The 24,733-nt window shown below is 46.2% G+C and overlaps 1 protein-coding gene across 3 annotated transcripts in view; it reads right to left on the bottom strand.

Moving 5' to 3' along the window:
• Positions 1–24,733, bottom strand: part of PDE4B (phosphodiesterase 4B) — a 216,344-nt gene that overhangs the window by 44,096 nt on the left and 147,515 nt on the right. For all 3 annotated transcript variants that reach the window (XM_040610287.1, XM_040610288.1, XM_040610289.1), the window contains 4 exons: positions 16,897–17,091; positions 14,652–14,688; positions 14,484–14,554; positions 10,873–10,922 (listed from right to left, as the gene is read on the bottom strand). In XM_040610287.1, the coding sequence (XP_040466221.1) occupies positions 10,873–10,922; positions 14,484–14,554; positions 14,652–14,688; positions 16,897–17,091 (353 nt within the window). The remainder of the gene's footprint in view (positions 1–10,872; positions 10,923–14,483; positions 14,555–14,651; positions 14,689–16,896; positions 17,092–24,733) is intronic.

Genomic DNA, 24,733 nt, shown 5'->3' with positions numbered 1-24,733 from the left:
GTGCTTACTTTTTATGCTTTAAGTTTTATGCAGCGTGGCACCTTTCATAATTTCTTACATTTAGCAGCATAATAGAGGCACCTCGTGTTAGCCTTGGCCAAGGTCTCTGGGCTGTCATTCACACTGCCTCGCTGAATTAATTAATTCTGTGAATTAAGTTCAGTGAAATCCATAGAATTTCTGTGAAACATCTGATTGTAAGCTGCACATGACTTTCCATTTAAGGCAATCTGCAATAAGAGACATTCTAGCAGCATGCTAAATTGACCACATTTGGATGTGTTACAAAGGCAGGCTCAGAATGAGCAGCTGCTGCTGAAAAATGTGGTGTGAGCATCATCTCTCCTTGTGTTTCATTTTTTTTGTTCCTGATCTATAAAGTGTGAATAACAGATTTTTGGCTTTTACCTGGATAGTTTGTTCCCACTGTAAGCGGATGGAAATATTTAAAAGTTTCACGCAATATAGTTGAAACCCAGGAAGCTGCAAACAGTGCGTGACATTTCAGTAACAGGAATTTTGGGAAATACCCTGCCCAAAGAACTTGAATTAAGATGAAGGCCCAGCATACCTCTTTGACTACAATCTGGATGTGGACCATGTCGCATAAAGTATCACTGCTAAAACAGAAAATACTCCAGTTAAGACTGGAAACTTGTATCTGGATTTCTCTTCTTCAAGGAAGTATCTTTGGGAAGAAAGGGAGATAAACATTTCACAGCTGTCAAATGCCAGTGACATCTATTATTGACAAACCCTGCACTTGTGTTTCCTATCTTGTAAACGTTTACTTCTCTGAATTTTTGCTAGCGGGACTGGCCCCACGCTGTGCTCAACCCATCAGATGCTAGCCCCCACCCCGAGCAGATGGTTACAGCACGTCCTCTCGGGCTGTCTCGGGCCAGCTGAGCACTCCCTGTGCCTGTGCTGACCCAAACATCCTGCACTCCCGTCAGCAACAGCAGGGCCACCATCCCAGGTCACTTCTCACAGAGAGGGAAGGAGGCAGGCAGGGAGGGAAGGGGAGCAGGGGGACAGGCTGGCTTTTCCACCTCTCGGAGTAGTATGGTGGCTTTTCGGAGAATGCAGTGAGTGCTTCTGTCAACCTAATATACAGTATTTAAAGAAAAGTATGCTGCTTGCAAGATGTGACATCTTAGAATCATTTTGTTATTAAGTGCTAAGCTCGTAAAACCTACCTAAACGCGTGCTTGCAGCACAAAGGGCCTAACTGGATTCAACCCATTTTAAATGAAAATACCGGGGTGTCTGGAATATGCCCTGCGGGCCCTGGCAAGCTGCACCCAAAGCTTCGCTCTGAACGCCTGGAACCTGGAGTCTTTTAGGTACAAGGCAAAAATGTCTGCTTAAGAAATTTTTTGAAGTGTGTGGAGGTGTGGTAGAAGAGTTTTCATATGCACAGATGTTTAATTTCCTCTTGGAAAGACATATTTATGACAGCAGGATATTTATACTAGAATATCTACATTAAAAAGCATAGCTCTTTTAAAATTAAATCCAACTACTTAAGTATTTCGTACTGAACGATGGCCACTGATCATGGGTCCTAGGAAACAACAAAACCCAGCGTCTAACCTTGGGTCAGATCCTACTCCTCTTCTGGTTGATGAAAGGCTGCTTGCCACTGGCCTTCAACAGGCACAGTACTGAATATAAAATCACTAGACATTCATTTTAAATCTATGCCGTGCCAGATTTTTGAGTTTGGGTTTTTTTTTGGTTGTTTTTGGGTGGGTTTTTTTAAATTTTGAATTCTTAGAATTATTAAGTGCCTGAATGCACAACAAAGTCAATCAATGATACCTTTAGATATGAAAACATATTCCACAGAGACAGACATATTTAGATGTCTTTTAAAGTCTACTGCTTAAAAAATTTAAATCTTTGTAAGCATACGTATTTTTCCAGTGAACTGAATTAACTTAAGAACCTGGTATGTTTTATTAATAACTATAAAAAATTAACAGTTGTTTCCTTTCTGTCAAGAAATTATTGTAATTATACAATACTTAAGGCTGTCACTTACAGACACTTCTTACAGGGAAAATAGTATTACAATAAAATGTTTCATTAACTATTAGCGTAATATTCTTTACTAGTTGCACAATGACATGCTTACATTAATAAGCATACCACACTTAACTATATAAATCTTTTTTAGTCAATCAGGAGATTAAAAGATACCAATAATAAACCCAGAGCATTTCTAGGTGATTTGAACATTGAAAACAGTCAAGACGTTCATTGTTCAGTGTCACCATTTGGGAACCAGTGAGTCTAAACCGCGTCTCAGAACGGACGCGATTCCGCGACTGAACAGAGGGAAAAGTGCATTAGCGATCCTCTACGCCATCGTTAATTCTACCTAGTTTATATATTGATTTTCAAAGCTCTTAAAGTTTTAATCCTTATCATTGTTCTCCTATAATTGTAGAGTTAACTTTGGTGGGCAAAATGTCCACCCTAGAGAGGACAACGGGTAAATTCAAATTCTGTCTGTCCAGGCCAGTGCTGTACCCTCTGTACATGCCCCTACAAACCAGAACCAGGCATTGCTCCCACCACAACTAACCAATGTGAAGCAGCAGGAGTTCCTGCCCGGTGACGGACTGAATAACTTGGCCACTAACAATCAAAACACAAAGTTAGAAATACTGTGTAAAACACAACAAGAAAGCAACTTACACTTGGAATTGGATCCTGCAGGAAGACAAAGGTTTGAACATTGGGACTGGCCAAGGACGGGCTGACGGCTCTGGGATTTGTGCGGTGCATTACCCTGGGAACGTCTCCGCACAGATACTCGGATGCAGCCTCTCACACTCCCATGGCCAGCTGTGTCTGGGACACAATGCTGCAGCAGTGAGCTCAACCTCAGGGGAGGAAGGAGAAACTTATATATAGCTGCTGCAGGGATGAGCTGATGGGTGCTTTCAGGAGTCTGTTTCAGCTCCCACTGGCTGGAAAATGCTGATGACATGGAAGTTGAAGGGGCTCAAATCAGTGGGACAATGAAGAACCCTATTCATCACTAAGGCATGCACAAACTGTGCCCCACAACCTAAAAAAAAAACAAAACACAAAAAAACTTGGCCTGCCAGAAGTTTGGTTTGCGTGTTTTTGTTTGTTTTGGTTTGGGTTTTTTCTCAGATCAAGTACACATTTTTCAAACTCATATGGAACTGATTCAGTACATGGAAGACTGCGCTGTCAAAATCTCACCCACAGCAGCTATTATCATTCTATGCAGAAAACAAAAGAAACACAGATTTTATCAACTCTGATATTAGCAATGGCAAAGTCTTATTGTCTTCGCAGAGGCCTTAAGCAATCCAGTACAAATGGGAGCTGAGTAAAGCAATATAGGGCGTTCAGGGCTTGACCTGTGCTTAAAGAGCAGAGTGAATATGGGGACATGTGAGCATGCCACTGCAAAGATCTCTTCGCTGCCACCTTGGATTCACAGTTGCCTGGATCATTCAGAAAGAAACCATTCATCAGAGAGAAGCCCTTTTAATAACCTATGACTGTTTTGATGGTTTTCTCCTACGTAAAATGACATCACATTTCACATCAGTGAAATGACAACCTCAACAAAAAAACCCAGCTGTTTGGCTCCTCAGCTGTTCTTCAGAAACACAGTGCTGCTGTGGATTACAACATACCTGCTTATCTTGTCAAGGAAAGGTACTCCCTCCACCTGGGTGAAGATGCCATCTATACATATATCCTTAGGTTTTCAGCTCGCAGCCCCTTCGGAGCCTCTGTCTGACGGGCAGAGCCATTCCTGACACCAGGCAAGGAGAACTGACCGACCCGGAGCTGCCTTCACCAACGGGCAGGATGGCAGCTCGGCGAGCTCGGCATCTCCCCAGCCGCAGGGATGGATGGATGCCCCGGGCAGCCCAGGGGAGCCAGCGTGCCTCAGAGATACAGCAGGACAGCACGAGCACACGCAGGGAGTCCCACTGGCATGGTGGCTGCGCGCCCCACAGCCGCGGATGGCAGCTGGGCCCAGGGAGTGACAGGCTCCTGATGGCAGCAGCACGTGTAGCATCTTCATGTGACATCCACAGGTGGGGCGGAGGGGAAAACAGTTTTTATCTGTTGCTATGGAGTCATGATTAGCTTGTATGTCTTCAGAGCCTGCTGAGGAGAAGTGAAGGCTATTTTCTTAAATAGATGTCATGAAATCAATCCTTGCAGAATTTCTGGAGTCAAAGGCTAAACAGGTTTGCCTGAATACCTTCTGTTACTCGATACACAAATAAATCTAGCCGGGAGACCTAAAATGAGTGTCATTTTTCAGCTGGAGCTGAGCTCAAAAAATTACTCTTTAGTCTCATTTGGAGTTGCTTATGCGCACAGTAACATAACAAAAGTGTGTTAAATAAAATGCAGCCATTATCTTCGCAGAAAATGAGTCTTAGGAAATAAAGCAAAAAAAAAAAAACAAACCACCCCTTATTGTAAAGCATAGTGACTTCAGAAGAAACTTTTCCCTTATTCTCTCCAAATGCTAAAAGAAAACCTGATGTTCCTCTTTTAAAATGTGTCTGCCTCTAGGTCTTTGGCACAGGTTTACTGATGGGAGGGCCGGCAATCTATTTAATGACTGCATTGACGTCAATAGCATAACTGAAATACTTACTAAGATGCATGAGTCCAACTTTCAGGGGGTGTGTGTTTGCAGGCAGGCGCAACACACGAAACGGAGTCTCTGCAGGAATGAACTACCCCAGAGGAGCAAGAAATGTCCCCAGCGAGGTCTGGAGCTTTGTCAGCTATGGTTGCTTTTTCTACAGGTAACTTTTAAAGCTCACTTTAAAATGCACTTTCAATTTCTGAAGCAGTAAGAATCACTTGCCCATTCAACAGCCTTAATTTTACTCAGTCATGTCATTAAGCTGGTATCAGTCTGATTTCTTTTACAGTGTTGCTTAGTTTCTAAATAATCTGCATCATTATAGCACCACATCCTTTAAAAACAGTATTTGTACGTAATAATATTTATAGGTAAGTCTACAGCACCACTGAATTCACTGTACACAACCGGTTACTTTTTTAGATCAGCTCTGTGGTGATACACGGTTCCTCTTGCACTCTTGTTAAAAGCCAAAACCACCAGATCTACTCGACTTGTACAATCTTTCTCAAGATCAAAAGGCTGGATCTTCAGCCAAACTCACAGCAGACCAACAGAACTTCAAAATGAATCCTCTGTTTCACACATGCACAGCGCCATTCTCTGCACACTGAGCAGAGGAAATATTATTCTGCAAGAGCGCTAGCTCCATACTAATCACTTGGGATTTATAGATACTTGTAACCAAGAGCTTACTTTGATGTACGGGGATCGTTAACTCCTACAAAAAGTTGGGACTCTCATTAGCACAAGCACCAGCATTATCCAGTCTTCTGTTTACGCTTTATACAAATGTTTGTGCACGAGTCTGTGTACATCTTACACCCACATAAAAAATGAAAGAGTACAAGTTTTGAGTTCGTGTAAAGGCATGTGAGAAGTGCAGGCAAACGTGCAGATGTACAGGAAAGCAGAGGCTAAGGCACAAGCATGAAAAATACCAATCTTTCACTCCCATCCCCAGAGAGGAATTTTAACAAAGCTTTAATCCCCTGAGCCCTGAAAAGCCTGTGTGTGACATATCCCAAAGCGCTACACCCGCCAAAGACTCGGGTTGCAAAACGAATCAGCTATATTATATTGCTAGCTATATAATTAATCGTGAGGACAGACTGTAATTATTCAGTGTTGAAAGTATCCAAGGGGCACTTGGTCGCCTGCTCTTAAGGAAAGTTTCTGCAAGCCCCTCGCAGCTCCAGGAAGCACACAACGCTGCCTGACCCCTGACACCACGCTTTGCTCCCGACAGCCATCAGTAACATTTAAATGGAGCAGACGGCCAAGTGAACCAGTGTGGGAAAATACCGTCCATCTGGGTATGGATCTCTCGGCAGCGATGTGCCGCCTCTCCCCGGGACCCCCTGCTCAGCCGGGGAGGCTGCTCACTCCCTGTCATGCCACGACCGGCACGGGGCTTTCTCCACAGTCTCAGGGAGGAGGGGGTTCACATACCGCAGCGCCCACGGGTAACACACAGGCTTCTCCACATGCTGCAAAGGGAAGGTGACGGCGTGCAGAGCCTACGCTAGTCCACACAAACACCAAGACCAAGTCCGCAACCGCTGTCAAGCAGTGGGGGAGAAGCCTTGATACTGGGACTCTAAGCAAACGGCACTGATGCTGTGCTGAGCTGAGAGGAAGAATGTGGTAAAATACAAAAATGTCCTGGGAAAAGTACAAAGGAAACAAAACAGATGGAGAAAAGATTGTACCAAAACGGGTGGAAGAATGAGAGGCTTAGACTGAATGTGGCAACCAGTGCAAGATGATTTAATTCAGAGGGGATTAGGGCCAGTGAAACAAATACATATGGAGGAAGGAACAAAACTAAGCAGGAACTGCCAGACTTGTTGCTGGTTAAAGATTTTATTAGTTGAATCAATTGGGTAGGAACTAAAGACCTTTCACTGATGCCAGGGGAGAGGAGAGCTGAATCGAGAAGAGAAGGCACTGATGGATTCACTGAGCCCAAGACAGCACCAAGGTCAATGAAAGGAACTGTGGCAGAGGCCACGTTTAAAAAAAAAAGGGGGGGTAATATGGGGAAGAAACATCAGAAACACTCATATGACAATGCGTTTGTGACAGCGTGTTTATATCACTGTTTCTGTAACTCCAGAGAAGGTAGCTGGGTAGCGTCCATAACCCCGGCCCTGTGCAATTGTGCTCTGCACTGCTATACACACTGCTTTGGAACCTCATGGTCTCCAGTATTCCCATTATCCTTCCCAGCTGGGGAGCGCACAAGCTAATTAAGGATTTATGTACTTTTTGCTACAGTTTCATATTTCCATGTTATGGTTTCTCAGTTAATTCATAAAAGCAATTTTGTTCGTTCCTGTGATCTGCAGTTATAACAAAATAACAGGAAAAATCTGCCACATTTACTTAAGCTGATACCAAGGACAAAACACAGGATGTTCAATACATACTCCTCTTCCTTTTATGGCTGTGGTTATAAGGTTAAGAAAGCTCTGAAATTTAGTGACATCAGTATCAGCTTTGAAAGCACTTTGTCCCATGAAAAACCTGGCCAGAATTTTTTAAACTTTCAAGAAAATGAAAGCAAGCAAGAAAAAGAATTTCATCATTTCGACACAGCTCATTCATTTCGCCATGGGCCTGGGTCCTCAGTGATGCAACTCCTTGGGAGTACACTAGCAACAGATTTGGCTCCTCTCGCTTTGAAACAACTGACAAATCCCGTAATATTTTAGCTGGAGTAAACAGCTGGCATGTATTACTTCCAGTGCAAATGCGGAATGTAATTTGTCTCCCTCCAGGGTAATTTTATTAATGTATGCTAGTTTGCTTTAAACCCTGAGTTCTGTACTTTTCATAACAAGATATAAATCACTCCACTAATGACAAATAAAAGGAGACATATATGAGGTGCTCATACTGATATCAATTGATTGTGGTAAATCTATGAATCAACGTGTGACATGGGAGAGCTAAAATAAAATTCCGAGCTTTGCCGACTAACCAATCTAGAGAATATAAACACATTTTATTTCAAAACACATTCTTTTATCTAGAAGGATGTAACGCAGCCTAGTCCCAATCAAAACATTACTGCTTCCTTCTCCAAAACTTTCAGGAAAAACACTCTGCGTCCTTTCAGACACAGGAGCCATTGGCACATAACTGGAAGTGTTCTGATAGGAAAAACTCTCCTTCCTTTCATAATTTCCACATCAGAAGCCATCTAGGGGAAAAAAAGCTGTAAACACTGAAAAAAAAAAAATTCCCCTAAAAATCTTTGCTCTTGCTGCATTTAAATGGAAACTTCCTTAGAAAGTAAATGGCCATAATTGTTTCCTGCCATACTGAAATGAGTTACCACAGGTAACAATGACTGTAAATAGGTAAAGGGAGGCAATCACCACATCGATCAAGGGAACTGCTGTGCAGAATCACCGCAGCTTCCATGGGAAACAAGAAAGGCTCTGCAAGAACCCGGGATGCACTCTGGGCAGCAAAGCGGGGACACTGAATTCAACAAGGGCGGGCAGAAATTCAGTAATCCTGGCTTACATGCTAGAATAGCACAAACCAAGAAAATAAGTAACTGCAGGACAGAGGAAGACTGGCGTTCTTCACTGCATGGCTATTTGCACATGAGCGTGGGCAGAATGTGAGCTGAGGGCACGCAACCTACCACCAGAGCAAGCAGGCAGGTGGCTGGGTGCTGGCCTCACCTGAGAAGAGCGCGTCCCTTCTCAGCTATGACTGAAGCCTTGCAAAGCCCCTGACAATCTGTGAGCGTGGCAGCTTTGTCAGGCTGGTTTTCAGAGTCTTCCTTCAACGTGTCCCTTCACAGCAAGCACAGTCCTGACGCTCTCAGCACCGGGGTGCGACAGGATGGCAGATGCAATGTTTTAGGCTGGCCGGGAAGGGAATGCTTCAGCCTAGAAACTAGATCCCGCAAGAGTTGGTAACATCCATCAGCAAATAGAATCTGAAATTGAATTTAGGCAGAGAACCCAAGGTTTTTTCACTAATAATGTCAATATTGGCCTTTTTCATGTAGGAAATAACACCATTTCCTATCAATCTCAAAAATATTTCTTATTCTCATCTACAAACTGTCACAATTTACATAACTTGTGATGATACAACTCACAGGTTTTGTTTCATTTGAAGACTTCACCTGAAGTCAGTTAAGATTCATGGCTAAGAACTCACTTACTTGAGGGGCCACTAATCCAACATACACTTCTCGAATTTTTACAAATCCCACAACCTGCTGAGCTGCAGTTTTCTTTCACAGTCCTTTTGTTACCAAGTAAAAATGTGCATACTGAAAATGCATCCAGCACGGCTCATTTCCACATGTGGGCTTATTTTTTTTTTCCACATCTCAGGTAAAATGTTATTATTTTTAGATATATTCACCCATCCACATATAATTACCAGCACTGAAACATTAAAAACCATGAGTCAGGATCACAAGGTTAAAAATGCTAAGTTGGATTCTTCTCAGTTGCTTTCTTTTTTTGAGCTTTGTAGAGTGAACCAACTTGCTCTACAGTTATGTGTGTCAGACCCTTCAATCAAAAAGGAAGCTTGAAATTTTCATGTTAACTCCAGGATTAGAAGCTTGGGTTAGCTAAAAAGTAACAAGTATCCTATGGCTTGTGTTGGAAATACTGTAGAAGAATACCCACAAAGTGTTAAAAAGTTGAAAGCAATCATTTCCACAGAAAGTGTAAAGAAAATTAACCTAACAATTCCTGTAAGGGAATTCTCTCTTCATTATTAGATTCTGTAACTTATACACACAAACCTATGGAAAGCTTATGATTTTTTCCATGATTTTTTTCACACAGGCCACAAAATCAAAGTCTTGCTAGAAGAGATTTTTAAATAATGTGATGAGTTGCATTCCTGCTCACTCTGACTCGACACTGCTCACATACAGGGAGTGGAAGAGAAGTTTGTGTTGTCCAGTTTTGTTTCCACATCAGAGCTTTCCACATCCCATTAACAAGTTTTGAGGAACCTAATCTGGAAGTGTCCAGGACTATACGTGTCCCCAGACAGTAAATAATACACAGCATGAAAGGAAATGATAGTTTTCCAGGCTTCACACACTGTAAAAATTAAGCTTTACTAGTCCCTCCAAGCACATAATTATTGGAAAGGCTGAGATTAAACCTTACGAATGGGCACTCCTCCAAATCTTATCTTCTTCTCTGTGGGAGTAACCTTTAAATTAGCGCAAGCAGGGCCAGCTCTGTTCCTGAGAGGGGTCCTACAAGCCCTCAGCACTGTGTGGTGTAAAAATAAAGAAACTTGTCATAAGTAAAGAGCAGGCTGCCTCTGCTTCCTTTCCTCAGTGCTTCACCCTACCTGAGCAGCCCCCTGCTCCCACCACCTTGCTCCCTGCCTCTGCTTGCTGAGCCCACCTCCTTGCTCTGCCACTCCAGGCAGGCGCTGAGCCCCCGCGGGGGTCCCTTGCTCACCCAGGCTCTAGCACAACCTGTACACAGTGCACTGCCCAGTGCCCTCTGTCCAGAGGCTTTGCTCAGTGCTATTGTCCTCCACGTTCGCAGTTAAACCCACTTGTGTTTGCTGGGGTCTCTGACCCGGGGTGAGGACAAGGTGACTGAGGTGGAGCGCAGACAGGAAAGAAGATGCGATTAGCCACACTCACTGACTTCTGCTCTCGTTTGATTGCTAAATGTAGATCTCAAAAGACCACAAGGAAACAATGAAACAAAAAAATGCCATTCCAGGGCACTCTAATAAAAGCAGAGGAAGTTTCACCTGAGAAAGGTTTTTGAGATTGCAATTTTTACATAGATCACATGGAAACAAACTGAAATAAACAGGATAAAAAAAAAAAAAGTACAGCTGTGTCTGAGCCTGTTCAAGGCTTGTAGGCTGGGGCTTGTCCAGGCCTGTGCAGCACAGGGACTCAGAAGAATAGCAGTCACTGTGGCCATGACTATCAAACCAAAACCATGTTCATCTTTCATGCTAATATACATGGATAAACCCAAACCCCAAACTATTAAAACAGCGATATTTTGGACCTGATGGTTCTCTCATATTGGTTTTGCACAAGTGACCCAGAAGAAGCTGTGTGAGCCCAGAACTGCACCGGGGAGGGGGCAGAGAAGCAGCTGTTGGTAAAACGATGCGCAATAAGCATCACCTGTATTTGGCCTTGTAGGCGATTATCAAAGTCCCACACTTACCTTGCAGGTTCACTCTGGAGACAGGTGGCTGACTCGTTACTGGAGATCTCCTACAGGGGATAAAGAACATTCTGCAAATAGCTATTATTTTATCGTTTCAAACCCTGTTGGCAGTTCAAACTGCCAACTCCCACAATTAAAAATCCTTTTCATACTCACAAAGAAGCCCCAACCACTTTAAAATGATTTTAACAAACCGTTATCAACAGTTAACAAAGATAAACAGTTAACAAACCATATCAACGTATCTGTTAGGATAACTCAAAGATGTACATCCCCTGGCTAGGCACACACACGTGCTGGAAAGAAGGCATACCAAGAGAGATGCGCCATCATCTCACACTGCCTTTGCAATTTTCTGCTCAAAATATGCCTGGAAGTCAGCAAAGGCTGGTCTGTGTGGCTGAAGGGGGTCCCCCAGAATCAACGCTTTCTCCTGAAAAGCTTTTTTTTCTTACAAGGTCTGGACTGGAGCTTGGAGTAATCTCAAATACCACACCAGTGTGCAGGCTGCAAGGCAATGCCATAGGTAAGGTGAGAAATGAAAGGCTTTAGAGCCTACAATTAACAGTTTGAATTTCACCTGGAAACAAGTAAGGAGATGCTGCAGTTGCTAGTGCAAGCTCTAAACCAGCTGAAGGACATTTTGTTTGACTAGGAGCAACAATTTCATCAGAAAAGGCTGGATTTCAGAAGGACCAAAAGCTATTTGAAAACCTGATTCAAGTCAAGCAAACAGGGTCTGACTGGAAAAAGGCTGCAGTATTTGTCCAAATGTCAAAATATTTCATTGTGAGATTTGCCAAATAAAACTGTTAATTTTTCAAGTTGAAACCATGATTTACTCGGGCAAAAAGAGGCTTCTTTTTTAAGGAAGTTAAAAAGAGTTGACACCAAAATCAAGACACTTCATTTTGGATTGAATGCAGTATTTCTGGCTGACCAAAACTGAAACTTTGGGCTTTTGCTTCCCTAAGAAGTTTCTGATACATTTTAACTGAAGCCAGATTTCCCCACACTCTCTCTTAGCCAACCTCCTAACCCCAATTTTTTAAGTCAGCGACTGAACTGAAACATCCATTATTTGCCAGTTCTCCTTTGAAGCTAAAATCAAAGCAAGTGAGCGGCTCAATTCTGCTGCAATTGTAGCTCCAGGGGGTTCTTCAGAAGTGCTCCAGGAAGGCCTCGCTAACCAGGTAAGATCTGCGTTAAGAGTAACACAGCTACAGTCCTGCTTCAACCCCTTGGCCCCAGCCTCCCGATCTGCCGGCACTGCTCCAGAGCCTGCTCCTGTGCAGGGGGCTCCCCTGGTGCAGCACCCGCCTGCCAGCCGGGATTTCAAAGGCTCAGCTTTTCTGGAGGGAGCTACAGGACCCAGATTCTTTGAAGGGTTCAGCACAGGGCACACATGTTGGATGCCAACTTCTCTGAAAATCTGCCCTGACCTGCCGCTGCTGAGCCTTTGAAAAGCCAGATCTTGAAATCTCTAAAAAACAGAAACTCCCCAATAGGGACACCACACTTCCAGTATCTGGGGAGGCGTGCTCCAGGTATCTCCAAATCCTGCACTGAGTTGCACAGACATGCCTTCGGGGAGGCGGGGAGGGATGAAGTAGTGTTCGGGAAGGTATTCCCCACTGCAGCGCCTGAAAAGGGAACAGCACTGCTCCCAGCATCCTTGAATTATGTCCTGGCCGTGCCCATCCTGGTTACTGCAGCAGCCATGGCACAGGCAACAGAGACCCAGAGGTCTGGGCTTTGACAGCACTGTCCCTTCTTAGCCACCACCACACTTGAGCATACATGGCTTCGCTTCCTGATCCTTCTCTCTTGCTGGTGGGAATTAGGAGTAGGCGCCGGATGCTTTCTGACTGTGTCCTGGGCCACATCTGCCAAACACAGGCACTCCGAAACCATTAATCATACTCTCCTCTTTTCCAATCAGGAAACTGCCTCAAAACCCCTGACGTTGAAGTCCAAAAAATATGACTTCTAGTTGTTTTTTTTTCCTCCAGCCCTTAACATTCATATTTTCCAGCATTTCTGTAAATATGTGGGACAGCATCCTCTTTTTCTTTCTCGGGCCAGGAGGGGTGGAGGAGGAGGAATAAGCGAGGGGAGAGGAGGGGCTAAAGAAACACTGAGATTCTCATGATCCCCAGAGCAGAAGTTTAAGTAAAATACCACATATCATGAGACATATGATAAAATCATGAGCTGGCAGCACGGCTGTAACCCAGCAGAGCTGTCTGGAAACTGTGCGGGAAGCTCCGCAGTGCCTGGAAGCACATTTTGCCACGGACTTGGATGTTTGGTATATAATGGTTTAAACATTTAATGACTTTTACTTTGGCTGGGCAAATGACTTTATACCTCAATCAAATCTGGGAATGTTTTCAAAAGGACACTGCAAGATGCCTGTGTGTCCTACAGGTTACGCCCTCGCTTCCTTCCGGCCCCGTCCAATTTCAGATTCCTCATTAGGAACTGCTGAAATGCTCGAGCTGTTCAAAAAAGCAAAGCTTAAAAAAAAGGAATCTATTTCAGCCATCTCTTTTTCTATTAACCTCCATCTTGGAATGCGGTGGCTCCTTCCCATCAAAATTTGCAAACACAAATCAATGGGAGGAAAGCCTCGCGCCTGGATAAAATGCTGGGCTTTATGCAGAACACAAGGTTGCACTGGAAGGCAGAAAGCAGAGCCTGGGGTGGGCACCCAGGCAAGGCCACGCACGCAGCAGTGCAGCAAGCCTGTGGCATCCCACCGGCGTGCGCCTCTGCAGCTCATCCTTCCCCTCAGGAGCCAGTGGGACATGGGAGCCACCAGCGCCTGCCCGTCCCGGGGTGGGATGGGTGGGTGCGTGACCGACGTCACCAGGAATGAATGATGCTGGCTTCATGCAAAACAGCTCTCTTGGGGCAAAACAGGCCAGAAAGTGACGATGCCCGGCTCATTATAAATAGCTAAGGGGAAACAGTGGCTCTGGACAAAGGCGTAAAAAGGTTTGTTTAGTTTCTCCTGTTCAGCAGGTATAAAGCCCAACACTCTCCCCCTCGGTTCAGTGCATTGCCTTCCCGGTTCAGCGCCAGGAGCGAGCAAACGGAGCGCTGTGGGCCCCCTGGGCGGCAGGCAGCCCCCCCAGCACGGCTGCCGGGCACTGCTGCCTGCCCCGCCCGGGAACCCCCACCTCCTGCTGGGGCCTCCCCTTGGCGCCCACCCTCTGGCCCTGACCGCCTCTCTGGTGAAACATGGGTGGCGAGGCCAGGCAGCTGGGCCCCTAACGAGGGCCTGGGGCGGCCACGGCGGCACAGGGAGGCGGATGTCACACCACAGGCGGCCCCTGCCCGAGCGGGCACACACCGCCGCCCCCACGGCGGGCCGCCCCCGGCCCTGCAGCCCGGCGCCATGAGGGAGCGGCAGGGCCGCGCTCTGGCTCCCCCTGGCGTCCCGCGCAAGAGGCGCGGCGGCCCCTCAGGCGGCGCGGCCGCAACCCGGCGGCGGGCACCGAGCAGCGGCTCCCGGGGCTCCCGGGGCTCCCTGGCCCCCGCCGGGCCCTGCTCGGGCCCCCGCTGCCTGCCAGCCGCCAGGCGATGGAAAGCGCCACACTTACTTGTTGGAGGTGCCGTGCAAATTGGTAAGGAGCGTGAAGTTGTTCCTCACACTTCGTAGACTGGCCAGCACCTACGAGACAGGCAAAATGGGAGATATTACCTTCTCCACTTGAGGGGTTTGTTGGATTTTTTTTGTAATTTGAGAGGCTGACAGGCTGCCAACTCACCTGGGCGAAAGGTGTGACAATCAGGTCGTCCCCATGCCTAAGAAAAAATGGAGAAACTGTGTAAATTCACCTCAGGCAGGGCATCACTCACTGCCGAGAAAGCACGTTTTACAGAGGGAGTTTTTCCTCAGACAAAAAAACCCAACCAGCATTAACCCATGCGGCGTTTGTTTAACACTACATAAAATCTTGTTCGTAACAGAAAGCTCTCGCAAAACAACCCGGCTGGAGCGGCTGTTCGGGTTGGCAACACCAGGCAATAAAAGCCAGGAAATTCAGAAGTTAAGGCAACACGCTCACACCGCGGTGGAAAAAAACCCGTAACGGTCCAGGGAAAGGTCAGCTTTGAATTTCCTGGCTTTTGTTGATCTCTGTCACAGTCTTTAATGTTATTCAGATACTGGGTTTTGTCTGGCTGTTTTCATCATGGAAGATCTGAGCAGAAGTTCTGAGCAAAATACATCGTCACCATCAGCAAGAGGGATTTTTTTGGCGATATGATATGTAGCACTGGCGCGTATATGAAAAATCCAGTATGACTGACTGAACTGAGACATGGCAGGGCAGAGCTACTGCTGTGCAGCACAGCCCTGACAGCGGCTGGAAAGCAGGGCAATGCAGCGTGGCTGCTAGCAGGCTCCATCCCTTGGTGTCCTGGTACGGTGCGCACCAGGGGCACAGAGCGACGGCGGGAGAGCAGGCAGGGCTGCAGGCAGGAGAGAGGGGGCATGCCTGCGGGCAGGAGAGCAGGAATAGCTGCAGGCAGCAGGGGAGGCATGGCTGCAGGCAGGAGAGCAGGACAGTTGCAGGTAGGACAGCAGGAATGGCTACAGGCAGGAGAGCAGGAATGGCTACAGGCAGAAGAGAGGAAGCAAGGCTGCCAGCAAGAGAGCAGGCATGGCTGCAGGCAGGACAGCAGGCATGGCTGCAGGCTGCCATAGGCACCTCTAGATTCTAGACAATACCCTCCAAAGGGGTATTCTCCCTGGCTGTGCTGCCACAGAGCACGTCCACTTGCCCAGACTCAGGTATCAGTGCTACTAAGTCGACATTTTAATTAACGTTGTCTCAACACTGATGTCAAAACCAGGTCAGGAGATGCTGGCTCCTCCAAGAGCCATGGGAGCTTTTACACCTGCAGTAAATGGACCCCTCTAACTGCAGGCAGCTATGAAGCTGGGGGAAATCAGGGTGGTGGGCAGAGCTGGACAGGGCTCTCCCCATGCCAGCACAGCCTTCTCCTCCAGCACACTGCTGGGAACACAGGGCAACTGTCAAAATCCACCGTTTACACACAACATGGCATTTTCATAATTTGGAGTGGTTACTTTGTTTCTGGTAAATATTTACTAAATGTTAACCAACATGGATGGACATTCCCTTTCAGAAGAATTCTCCTCATGGATCTCGCTAATATTTAGATTTAGGACAAAACTTGTAGGCCTTCCGTAACAGTTAAACTTTTTTTTATGAGGACTTCTTTTATAGCTTAATGGTCACTTTAAAACTTTAAACTGTGCCTTTTAAAATAAAGGGCTGCAAATCCAGGACACTCATTTAAGCTCCATGCTTTGTGTTGTATTGATCCTCTCAAGCTCAACCATCTGTCTCAGCTTTCTGCTCGGTTGTAGTGAACAACCCATGACAGAAAACAGGATAGAGAAGAGTAATACTGTAAATATAAGTACAGTATATTTCTATTGCCCAGGTTAATGGAGCATTAACTACTTAAGAAAAAGCAGAGATCATGTTAACCAGGCTCTGAGAATGCATGGTGAGAGTGCAACGGAGAAAAGAGTGCAAGCAAGCCAAGCACTGGAGCGTCAGGGTTCTCCTGCCTGCAGGTCCAACGGTGGCCTGGGCAGCTCACAGCAGTCTCTACCCTGAGCACAGCCCGGGCTTTACCCTGCAGTTAGCTGCAAAAGCTTCGTACCCCTAACACTAATTCCCACGTGAAGAACTAGTACCAAGAAAGGTAACATGCAAAATTTCTCTGTTATTTCAGGATATGAATTTGAAAGCTCTTCTGCTAAATTACAGAGAAAAGGGGGATATTTTTGAGGATGGCATGGGGGAGAGGGAAGTCATGCCTTGGCAGACCATAAAAGCACCCATCTTGGGCACGCAGGCTATGAAATGTGAGTACCACCTACAGGCTCCTCTTAACAGAGCTCTGAGGATTACAGGAGGCCACATAAAGCTCTTAGTTACTGTAAAATATGATGTGAGCTGAATTTATGCTTACTGTTCACTTGGGAGAGAAGAGTTCCTGGACATCGTCTTTGGTGATAAGTCATAGTCACTGTCGGATCTGTACAGGAACGACTCCCTGCGCTGGCTGTGGCCCGGGAACGTCGTGTGCAATACGAGTCCTGATGAGGAGCTGGCCTGTGGGTCCAGTGGGCTGCGACCTGGTGACGGGCCATTTTCCACATCGAAGCTGTGAACAAAACACATACTGTGTGTCACGCGCGTCTGTCAAAATATGTTTTTCAGTGCATGTGTCATGTTTGCATTGCCCACACCATGTCATTTGATCAGTACAGGAGACGCAGGGCTACATTTACTGGAGCCTCTCGCTGGTGTGTTTTTATTGTATGCAAGCAGGACTCTGCATTACGATAAAACATTTACCCCCGAGGCTTCCTTCCTGACTACATCTGCTCAGTTTTCCTTCAGCCTGAATTTCTCTAAGCTCAGCACAGCTCCTGTCACTCTCAGCATGAACATGCAGCAGTTAAACACTGCCACCAGGCTCTGCAGCCCTCCTCATGCCAGCCCCATGGCCACAGTGTTTGCACAAGTCAGGGGGTTTGATTTGCCAAACCTCACTCCAAGCCTTACAAGTGTAACAGGGACTAGAGAAGCTATGACATGCCACCGTCCTCCAGCCAAGCCCTGTCCCCATCCACTCTGGAAGCAAATTTTTGAAATCCTGCAAGATTGGCAAGGACTTGGCAGTTGTGTGAGCTGGATGTTCGAGTCTCTTTTCAGCCATAGTTCACATCTTAGCCATTCAAGAGATTAGTTCATCAGTTTCAAATAGCCGAGCTGCAAAATGGAAGACCATTTAAAAAAAATTCAAAAAGCTCCAAACCTTCTGTCACCATTTCCATTATACACCCACCTTCTTCGGGTTTCGTAACTTGGCTGCTGCAACTTGTGGCTGAAGTCACCCTGGACACTTTAGCAAGTGACACCCCTCGTAAACCCTGAAAATAAGAAGGTTGGCCTCTTTTGCTTGGGCATTCAGATCTGATATAAATACCATATGTGTGACCATGTTCCAGCTCAGCCAAGTGAAGTACAGCTGCATTCAGCATGAATTTACTTGCCTTTGGAAGTCTGAGGCTTCATTTCACTTGCAGTGGGAGCTGAGTTCTCACTCTAACCAGGGCATGTGCTTCTCCCCATTCCTGATGTTCTCCCAATTTATTTCCCCCACTGGGCAGGTGCTTAGACCCTGGCCATGGCACCAAGCTGCAATCTCGGCTGTGCATTTCTCCATCCCTCCTTGCTCCTGCCTGACCCCACTCTTTAAGTCAAAAGATCCCCTGAACACAGTGGCAGGGAAGACCCTGTCTCTCTCCGCTCTGCAGAGCACACAGCATGCTTTTAACTACCCTGTGAGGAGGCAGACAAAATATACACATTAAAAGAGCAAAACTTCTGGCAGATCTGAAAGTAAGTAATGCACATAATTGTGAAAAAAATACGGGAGCGTGTGTCTAGTTGCAAAATGTATTGGCTTATTCTCCTTCTGTACGGAGTCCATACATACACACAGAGATTTAATAGAGGTCGATCAAGGGATGAATGAGAAGGGGAAAACAAACACTAAACACCACAGAAGGGAATCACTAGTAGAGAAGTCTTGGAGAAAACCACTGACATGACGGTGCCATCGCTGAACTTGACCTACATTATTTAGAGATGAGGCTGGAGAGAATGAAAGACTAAGCAGGCTCAGAACAAAGGCAGCCTGCTCGGACAGTGACCTGACACCTTGAAGCATTAAGGCCACCTACCTCCCGACCAGGAAATCTGATTAAAATCCAAATTTTATGGCATAGCCTGTCTGCGGTTCTCTGGGCATTGGCAGGAAGGATGCAGAGCAGAGGACAAACCCTCTCACCACTGAACACCCAGGCACCAACTACAACCTCAGGTTTTGCAGAAGCATTTCAGGTTCCTGTATAATAAAACTGAACATCTTTCCTGGAGAAGCACCAAGCTGCAGTGTGACACCAAACTGCTTCCAGGAATGCAGGAGTGGGACACAGGAGCTGCACTGGAAGCAGCAGTGGTGGTGAAATGTAGGCTGCATGCCCTGATGTGGCAGCTCCTGATGTGAGCTGCTTCCTGGCATACACCAACTATTTTGTATGAAAAACCACCAATGAATTACTGAACAATTTATCAAGTATCAGTAATAACACACCGTGTGTGTGAGAGACTGCACGCTTTGCTTAAGCAGTTATATTTATAACATAAATGTCTATTTACAGTTGTGTATCCACTTGGGAGGGAGTGGGTGCTGAGCGAGTTACTTTTGATGTCTCCAGAAACTACTTAGTGGAGTAGAGCAATAGAAGACTGTGTCCTGGCAGTTACTGTGTTCCTCGTGGCTGCAGATAGAGGGCAACTACTTTGGTCTCATGCCATTTGGTCTCACATATGGTTCCTCAAGAATTAAAAAATGCATGAGAACATACACTTAATTAGTGCAATCAAAAAATCACAAGCACCACTGCAAAGATTTTTAGATTCTTTGGAAATCCAAAGGCAGGGCACCAGTATAATACAGAACACACTGAAGGAGACTCCTACATCTACTGTGCCTCACTGTACTGTTTACTTACCTGACTGCTTAAGCACATCTTGAAACTGGTAATGGCTCAATTAATATTCTTTTCTTTTGCTCTTTATATTCTGCTGTTTCACCAATGACAGCTTGAGTACACTTTATTTGTACCCACAAAGTAATCAACGGAAAAAACTCAGCTCTGTAACTATGGCGTCTACAAACAACAGCCAGCTGATAGTTAATCCGTACCTATTCAGAAAATTAACCTTGATTACTCAAAACAATTTATTGCAAAATCTTCAACTGAGAACATTTAGTTTACTGACACAAATGGAAATACAGCAATGAACTAAACCTGAGTGCTCAGCTGAGCACAGCTGCTTCTGGCTCTTTGATACTCTATCCGCTGCTTGCCCATAGACCTTAGCAATTGGCTTGCGAGAAAAAGTTAACACACAAGGTCTAAAAAGTGTGTAAGCAGAGGAACAAGTTTAGTAAGAGGGGAACTATCCACCAAAGATCTGGTTTTGCATGGCTCACGGTAGCATGGCTTCTATGCCTTGAGGTAGGTGGAAGATACTCAAATCCTCTTCCTTTCCCCTCTTTTAACATAAACCCCCCCCCCCTCACTGCTAGCCTAGGCCTATTCTGAGTCACTCATGCAGAAATTCCCACCTAAGCCCGAGGGATTTTCAGTATTTTCAGAGGATGTGAACAGTTACATAGCCGGAGGTGTTAAGAAGGACCTGACACTCTGTGACCTGGGTTAAAGGTGGAGGTTAAGCCTTGGCAAAGGCAGAGCTCCCCAGGAAACAGTTCGCCTGAACCGTGAAGGTTTTGCAGATTTCTACAGCACTTGCAGCTCTTGATGATCTGGAGACATTCAGGCTGCATTAGTGAGAAGCCCGGCACAGTTGACGCCCAGCTCAGAGTGCCGTGGCTGCTTGGAAGCTGGAGCCACCCTGCCTGCACGCAGCCAGCTCCTGGCTGCACACTGCCTGTGCTTCCCGTACCAGCGCCTGGGATGCTGCAGCACAGATCACGCAGTTAATCCAGCTGGAAAGGCGTTTTTATTTCTTTCCGCAAGTTCAGCCTGCAGCCATGCCGGCCCCCTCATCTGGCTCCTCTTCCTTGGGCCTGATCCAGCACTCAGCCAACCATGTGCTCAGCCATTAAATCAACAGAAAATTCCCCCCCAAAAGTGAGGGTGAACAAGGAGTTTGTAGCTCTCTCTACCAAGTGTCCTATTTTATGCATTTTTAAGTGTCTATTTTGAACAGGCACTCCCAGTGGTACAGGTGGGTGGGCAAGGTGTTCACCAGGATGGCCAAACCCAGGTCCAAGTCTCTGCTGTCACAGCTTTTTAACAGTTACAAGAAGTCAAATATAGGAAACTGTTTCCCCCAGATGACCCAACATCAGGAGAATGTGGCCCGAGATATGTAGAGCAAGAGTTTAACCTTGTGTTTTTCAAATCTCTGCTGTACACTAAGTTCAACAGTTGCTTTTGGTCTATACAACAGCCCATCTAGAATTGTGTCCTGAGGGAAAAAACATCTCCCAAAGAAACATTTGCTGAAATTGTCAAGAACTGCAATTAGATTGTAAAGTTGCCCTCTCAGGGCTGCATTTCCCACTAATTTTTTTCATTACAAGTTAACTGATGAACTCTGCTGGAAAAACTTAATCATCAAAGAATACTCTGCAGATTGTAAGGGCCCTCTCCAAAGTCTGCAGCACCCCACAGTCTTTGCCTAAGTGGAACATAAAGCTGCATTTGTCTCGTTAAACGTAAGGATGGCAAAGCACAAAGCACCCACCGCTACAATAGCCTAGAGAAAAAATGCCAAAATTTGCTTGCAGTTTACCTTCGAGCAACAGCGCTTGCAGTCAAGACACCCCATTTGTGAAACAACCTTTGGGACCGGAGCACTGAAGCAGTGGTGGCAAGTGCCAGAGGTAAAAAATCAGGGGACACCTGATCTGTTATTCTATGGTTGTTCCTCACCCCATGTCCAAACCAAGGCTGGATGAAGTATCTTTGGCCCAGGGCACAGTCCTCAACCATGATGTACTGCTTCTTTCCCCTAACCTCCCGCGCCGCCCCCAGGGGCAGTTCTGCATGAGCACGTGTATGCTTACTGTACTCAGGATTGAGCAGGCACTGTTGAGACTTAAAATTGCATTACCTCAACACATAGCTCACAGACTTGCTATCTAAGGTCCCTATAAATCCTTCAAGGTAAGCTACATAAATACCTGTCCCCTGTAGGAGATCTCCTCTCTAAAAAGCATGCCTTGCTCTATGGTCTTAGGAGCTCCAGCGCACTGAGTGGCACTGTTCCCTGCCTGCCTCCAACTTGTGTTACCAGGTTTCTTCAGCCAACTTTTCCAAGCCCTGTGACAATCTCAGAGAGTGACGGTTGTCTCGAGGCCACCGAGGGCTTCCAAGAAGTTGAGTCCACTTGAACAGAGACAAAAACCGGCTCCACAGGACGAAAGGTGACAGCATCCATATGGGATGGGCATTAGTTAACCACTGACACAAATCAGTGGTGCAATCCCTATGCCAGAAAATAATTGCAAATCAAAGAATTGACATCAATCTGTCGAGACAAAACCAAGTCTCCTGAGGCCCTTCTGTTTTTAATGCCAGATTCAGGAACACACAATTCATGAGTGCAGGTGAGTGGCACCCCTGAGGACAGCATATTCTCAGGGTTACAGACCACCAGCAGAAACCCAGCAGCAGATGAAGAGGGGGACTGGGGGGACAGAGAAAGCCACAAATCCCAGCGTGAGCCAAAGGGACCAGCAGACCCACCAACCAACCCCCAACGTGGCAAGTGCACAGCCAGCGCAGCAAAGGCAAAGAGAGCAATGGCAGGGGCAGCACCACAGCCCAGCAAGTCCCCACTCTCAGCACTGCAGAACTGGGAAGGAAGGTGGCCTGTCCCCTGGCTTTCTCCCCAGAGCCAGGCTAGTTAAACTCAACAGCCAGGCTCTCCGCTTACTGGGTTGGATGAGAGGAAAGCTGGTGGTGGTGGAGGAGAGGAGGTGGCAGGGTCGGCAGTGAGAGGAGCAGGGTGGCTGCAAAGCAATGCTCAGTAGGGAGGACAGTGCAAGCGACGGGGCAGCAGCAGCTCCATCTCCTTTGTCCCTCTGCATTTTTTAATAAACCAAGGTCTTAATGAAGTGAAGAGCAAAGAAGACAGCAGGTGGCAGGAGTTAGCTGTAGCTGGCTCTGACAAGCAGCTAAGGGGGAGGCACTTGCTTTGGACCTGTGGAAAGATGTGATTATAACACCGTAAAGAACAAATAAGCAACATCAAGCCAGGAGAAATCATGCTCAACTGTAAAACACAATGAGGTTTCATGAGTCAGTCTGCAAAACAAAGAAAATTAATAAAAGCAACCCCCAACTGTCCAAATTCTGCAGTTTTACAGTAACAACTACAATTTCTCTACATTAAAAACTCCTGCAGTCTTCTATCACAAGCAGAAAATCCAACCAAGCCTCTGTGGACAGTTGGATCCCTGCCGTAGGACTCTCCATCGCCCTCCAGCCATCTTTGCCCCCACCCAGCGATGGGGCCAGCTCCCTCCAGCATCCATGAGGACCCATCAAACCAGTCCTATATCAATCCTAAACCAGCCCTGCTCCTTCCCACAGCACAGCATCACCCTCACATGAAAGCACTGCAGCTGACCAAAGACGCCACCTCCAACTAATCCAACAATTCAGGCTTTTGAGCTCTTTGATCTACCTCTGCAAGGGGGTCTTGGCACAAAACTTTTTTGGTGGAGTAGCAATATGGAAGAGACAGCATCGGGAACGCATTGTCCCTGGATTAGCATTGCCCGCCAGCAGTCTTGGAACGTGGTAAGATTTGGAATAAAAACTGAAAAATAGGACTGTGCTATGATTTTGATGTATTCCAGAGTCATTTGAATAGTCATTGCAAGTCAAATCGTTACCATGAGAGCTACACAGCCCCACAGTTTGCTTCTAGATCTGTAATGTAAACCACACAGACAGGCACATTTAAGTCTATCAAACCAGGCAGGCTTGTGTATTTTTTGTTTATGTTACGAATTTACACTTTTCCTGAGGATGACAGCACTGGCTCTACAAGTAGAGGGCTTACCATCTGCTTTGCCTTCCCAGACTCATTCCTGAGGGCATTACTCCCGATCTTCTAAGTACGGTACCACCTTTACTATGGTATCAAATATGTTTCCAAAATACAGGATTTCAGGAAGTTTGGGCAGACTCTGCTAATTATAAAGATCCCCTTGTGATCATTAGAGCCCTGTTTCTCACCATGACATTCAGCTGGATTTTTAACACCATTAGCAAGGAAAAATGCTGTTTCTTACACCTTCAGATCTGTACAGATGCAACTGCTTCTCACTGCTATCTAATTTTGTGCACCTGTTTCCCATTACCAGAACAGCTTGCTGTTTTTTCGAAACAACCTTTCATGCAGAAAGGTCTGTGCTTGAAACCATCGGCACCTAATGAAACAGGATCGGACACGCAGCGGGCATGCCAGAGCTGAGCGCACTGACAGCCGATGCAGATGCCCTAGCATGGGCACAAGGCTCCGTGAGCCTGACTGCTCTCAGCACCGCAGGTATTAGCTTTTTTTTTTCCCTTCCTGACCTTCTCCCACCAAGGGGAACACCTTGTTGCTCTCAGGGGCCTCTCAAAAGTGTTCAAAACCCTCTGCTAGGCTTGTCCCTCATGTGACTCCCAACTCTTTTTTTATCTCCAGAGCCTAAATGCCCATGCCTCCCGACATGCAGCCACCAAGCCCTTGCAGTCCCCCCCCCGCCCCAGCACTGTCTATCACAGCTGCCTGGCACAGAAAACTCAGCAGCACTTACTGAAGTGTTTGTAATATAAACTGTCATTTGCTGCTAAACATGTTATTAAGCCTCTGCGTGTATCACAAAGCAAAAATATATGTTTATTTGACTTTGTTATCTCTGAGTATATAAGTTCACTCTTCCTAGTGGCTTTCTTGTTCAACAGGTGCAATGGGGGCAGAATAACCAGAGCCCCCTGCCATGGCCCACAGCCTGCCTGCTGCCGCAGAAGATGGGGCCAGGAATTAGCTTGCCTTGTTCTTACAAACTGCTTTGAATCGCAGTTTGCCTGATTCCAGCCCTGGTGTCCAAGGCAGACCTGAGAGCTAGTGGTGCTCTCTTTGCACCCAGGGCCATCTTCAGAGTAGTACAAAGATAAAAATGAATATACACAGCAAGAGCC

This window comes from Falco naumanni, chromosome 11 (assembly GCF_017639655.2).
Source record: "Falco naumanni isolate bFalNau1 chromosome 11, bFalNau1.pat, whole genome shotgun sequence".
In the NCBI taxonomy this organism is placed as follows: domain Eukaryota; kingdom Metazoa; phylum Chordata; class Aves; order Falconiformes; family Falconidae; genus Falco; species Falco naumanni.
Note: the sequence above shows the minus strand (reverse complement) of the source record. Positions and strands in the feature narration are given on the sequence as shown.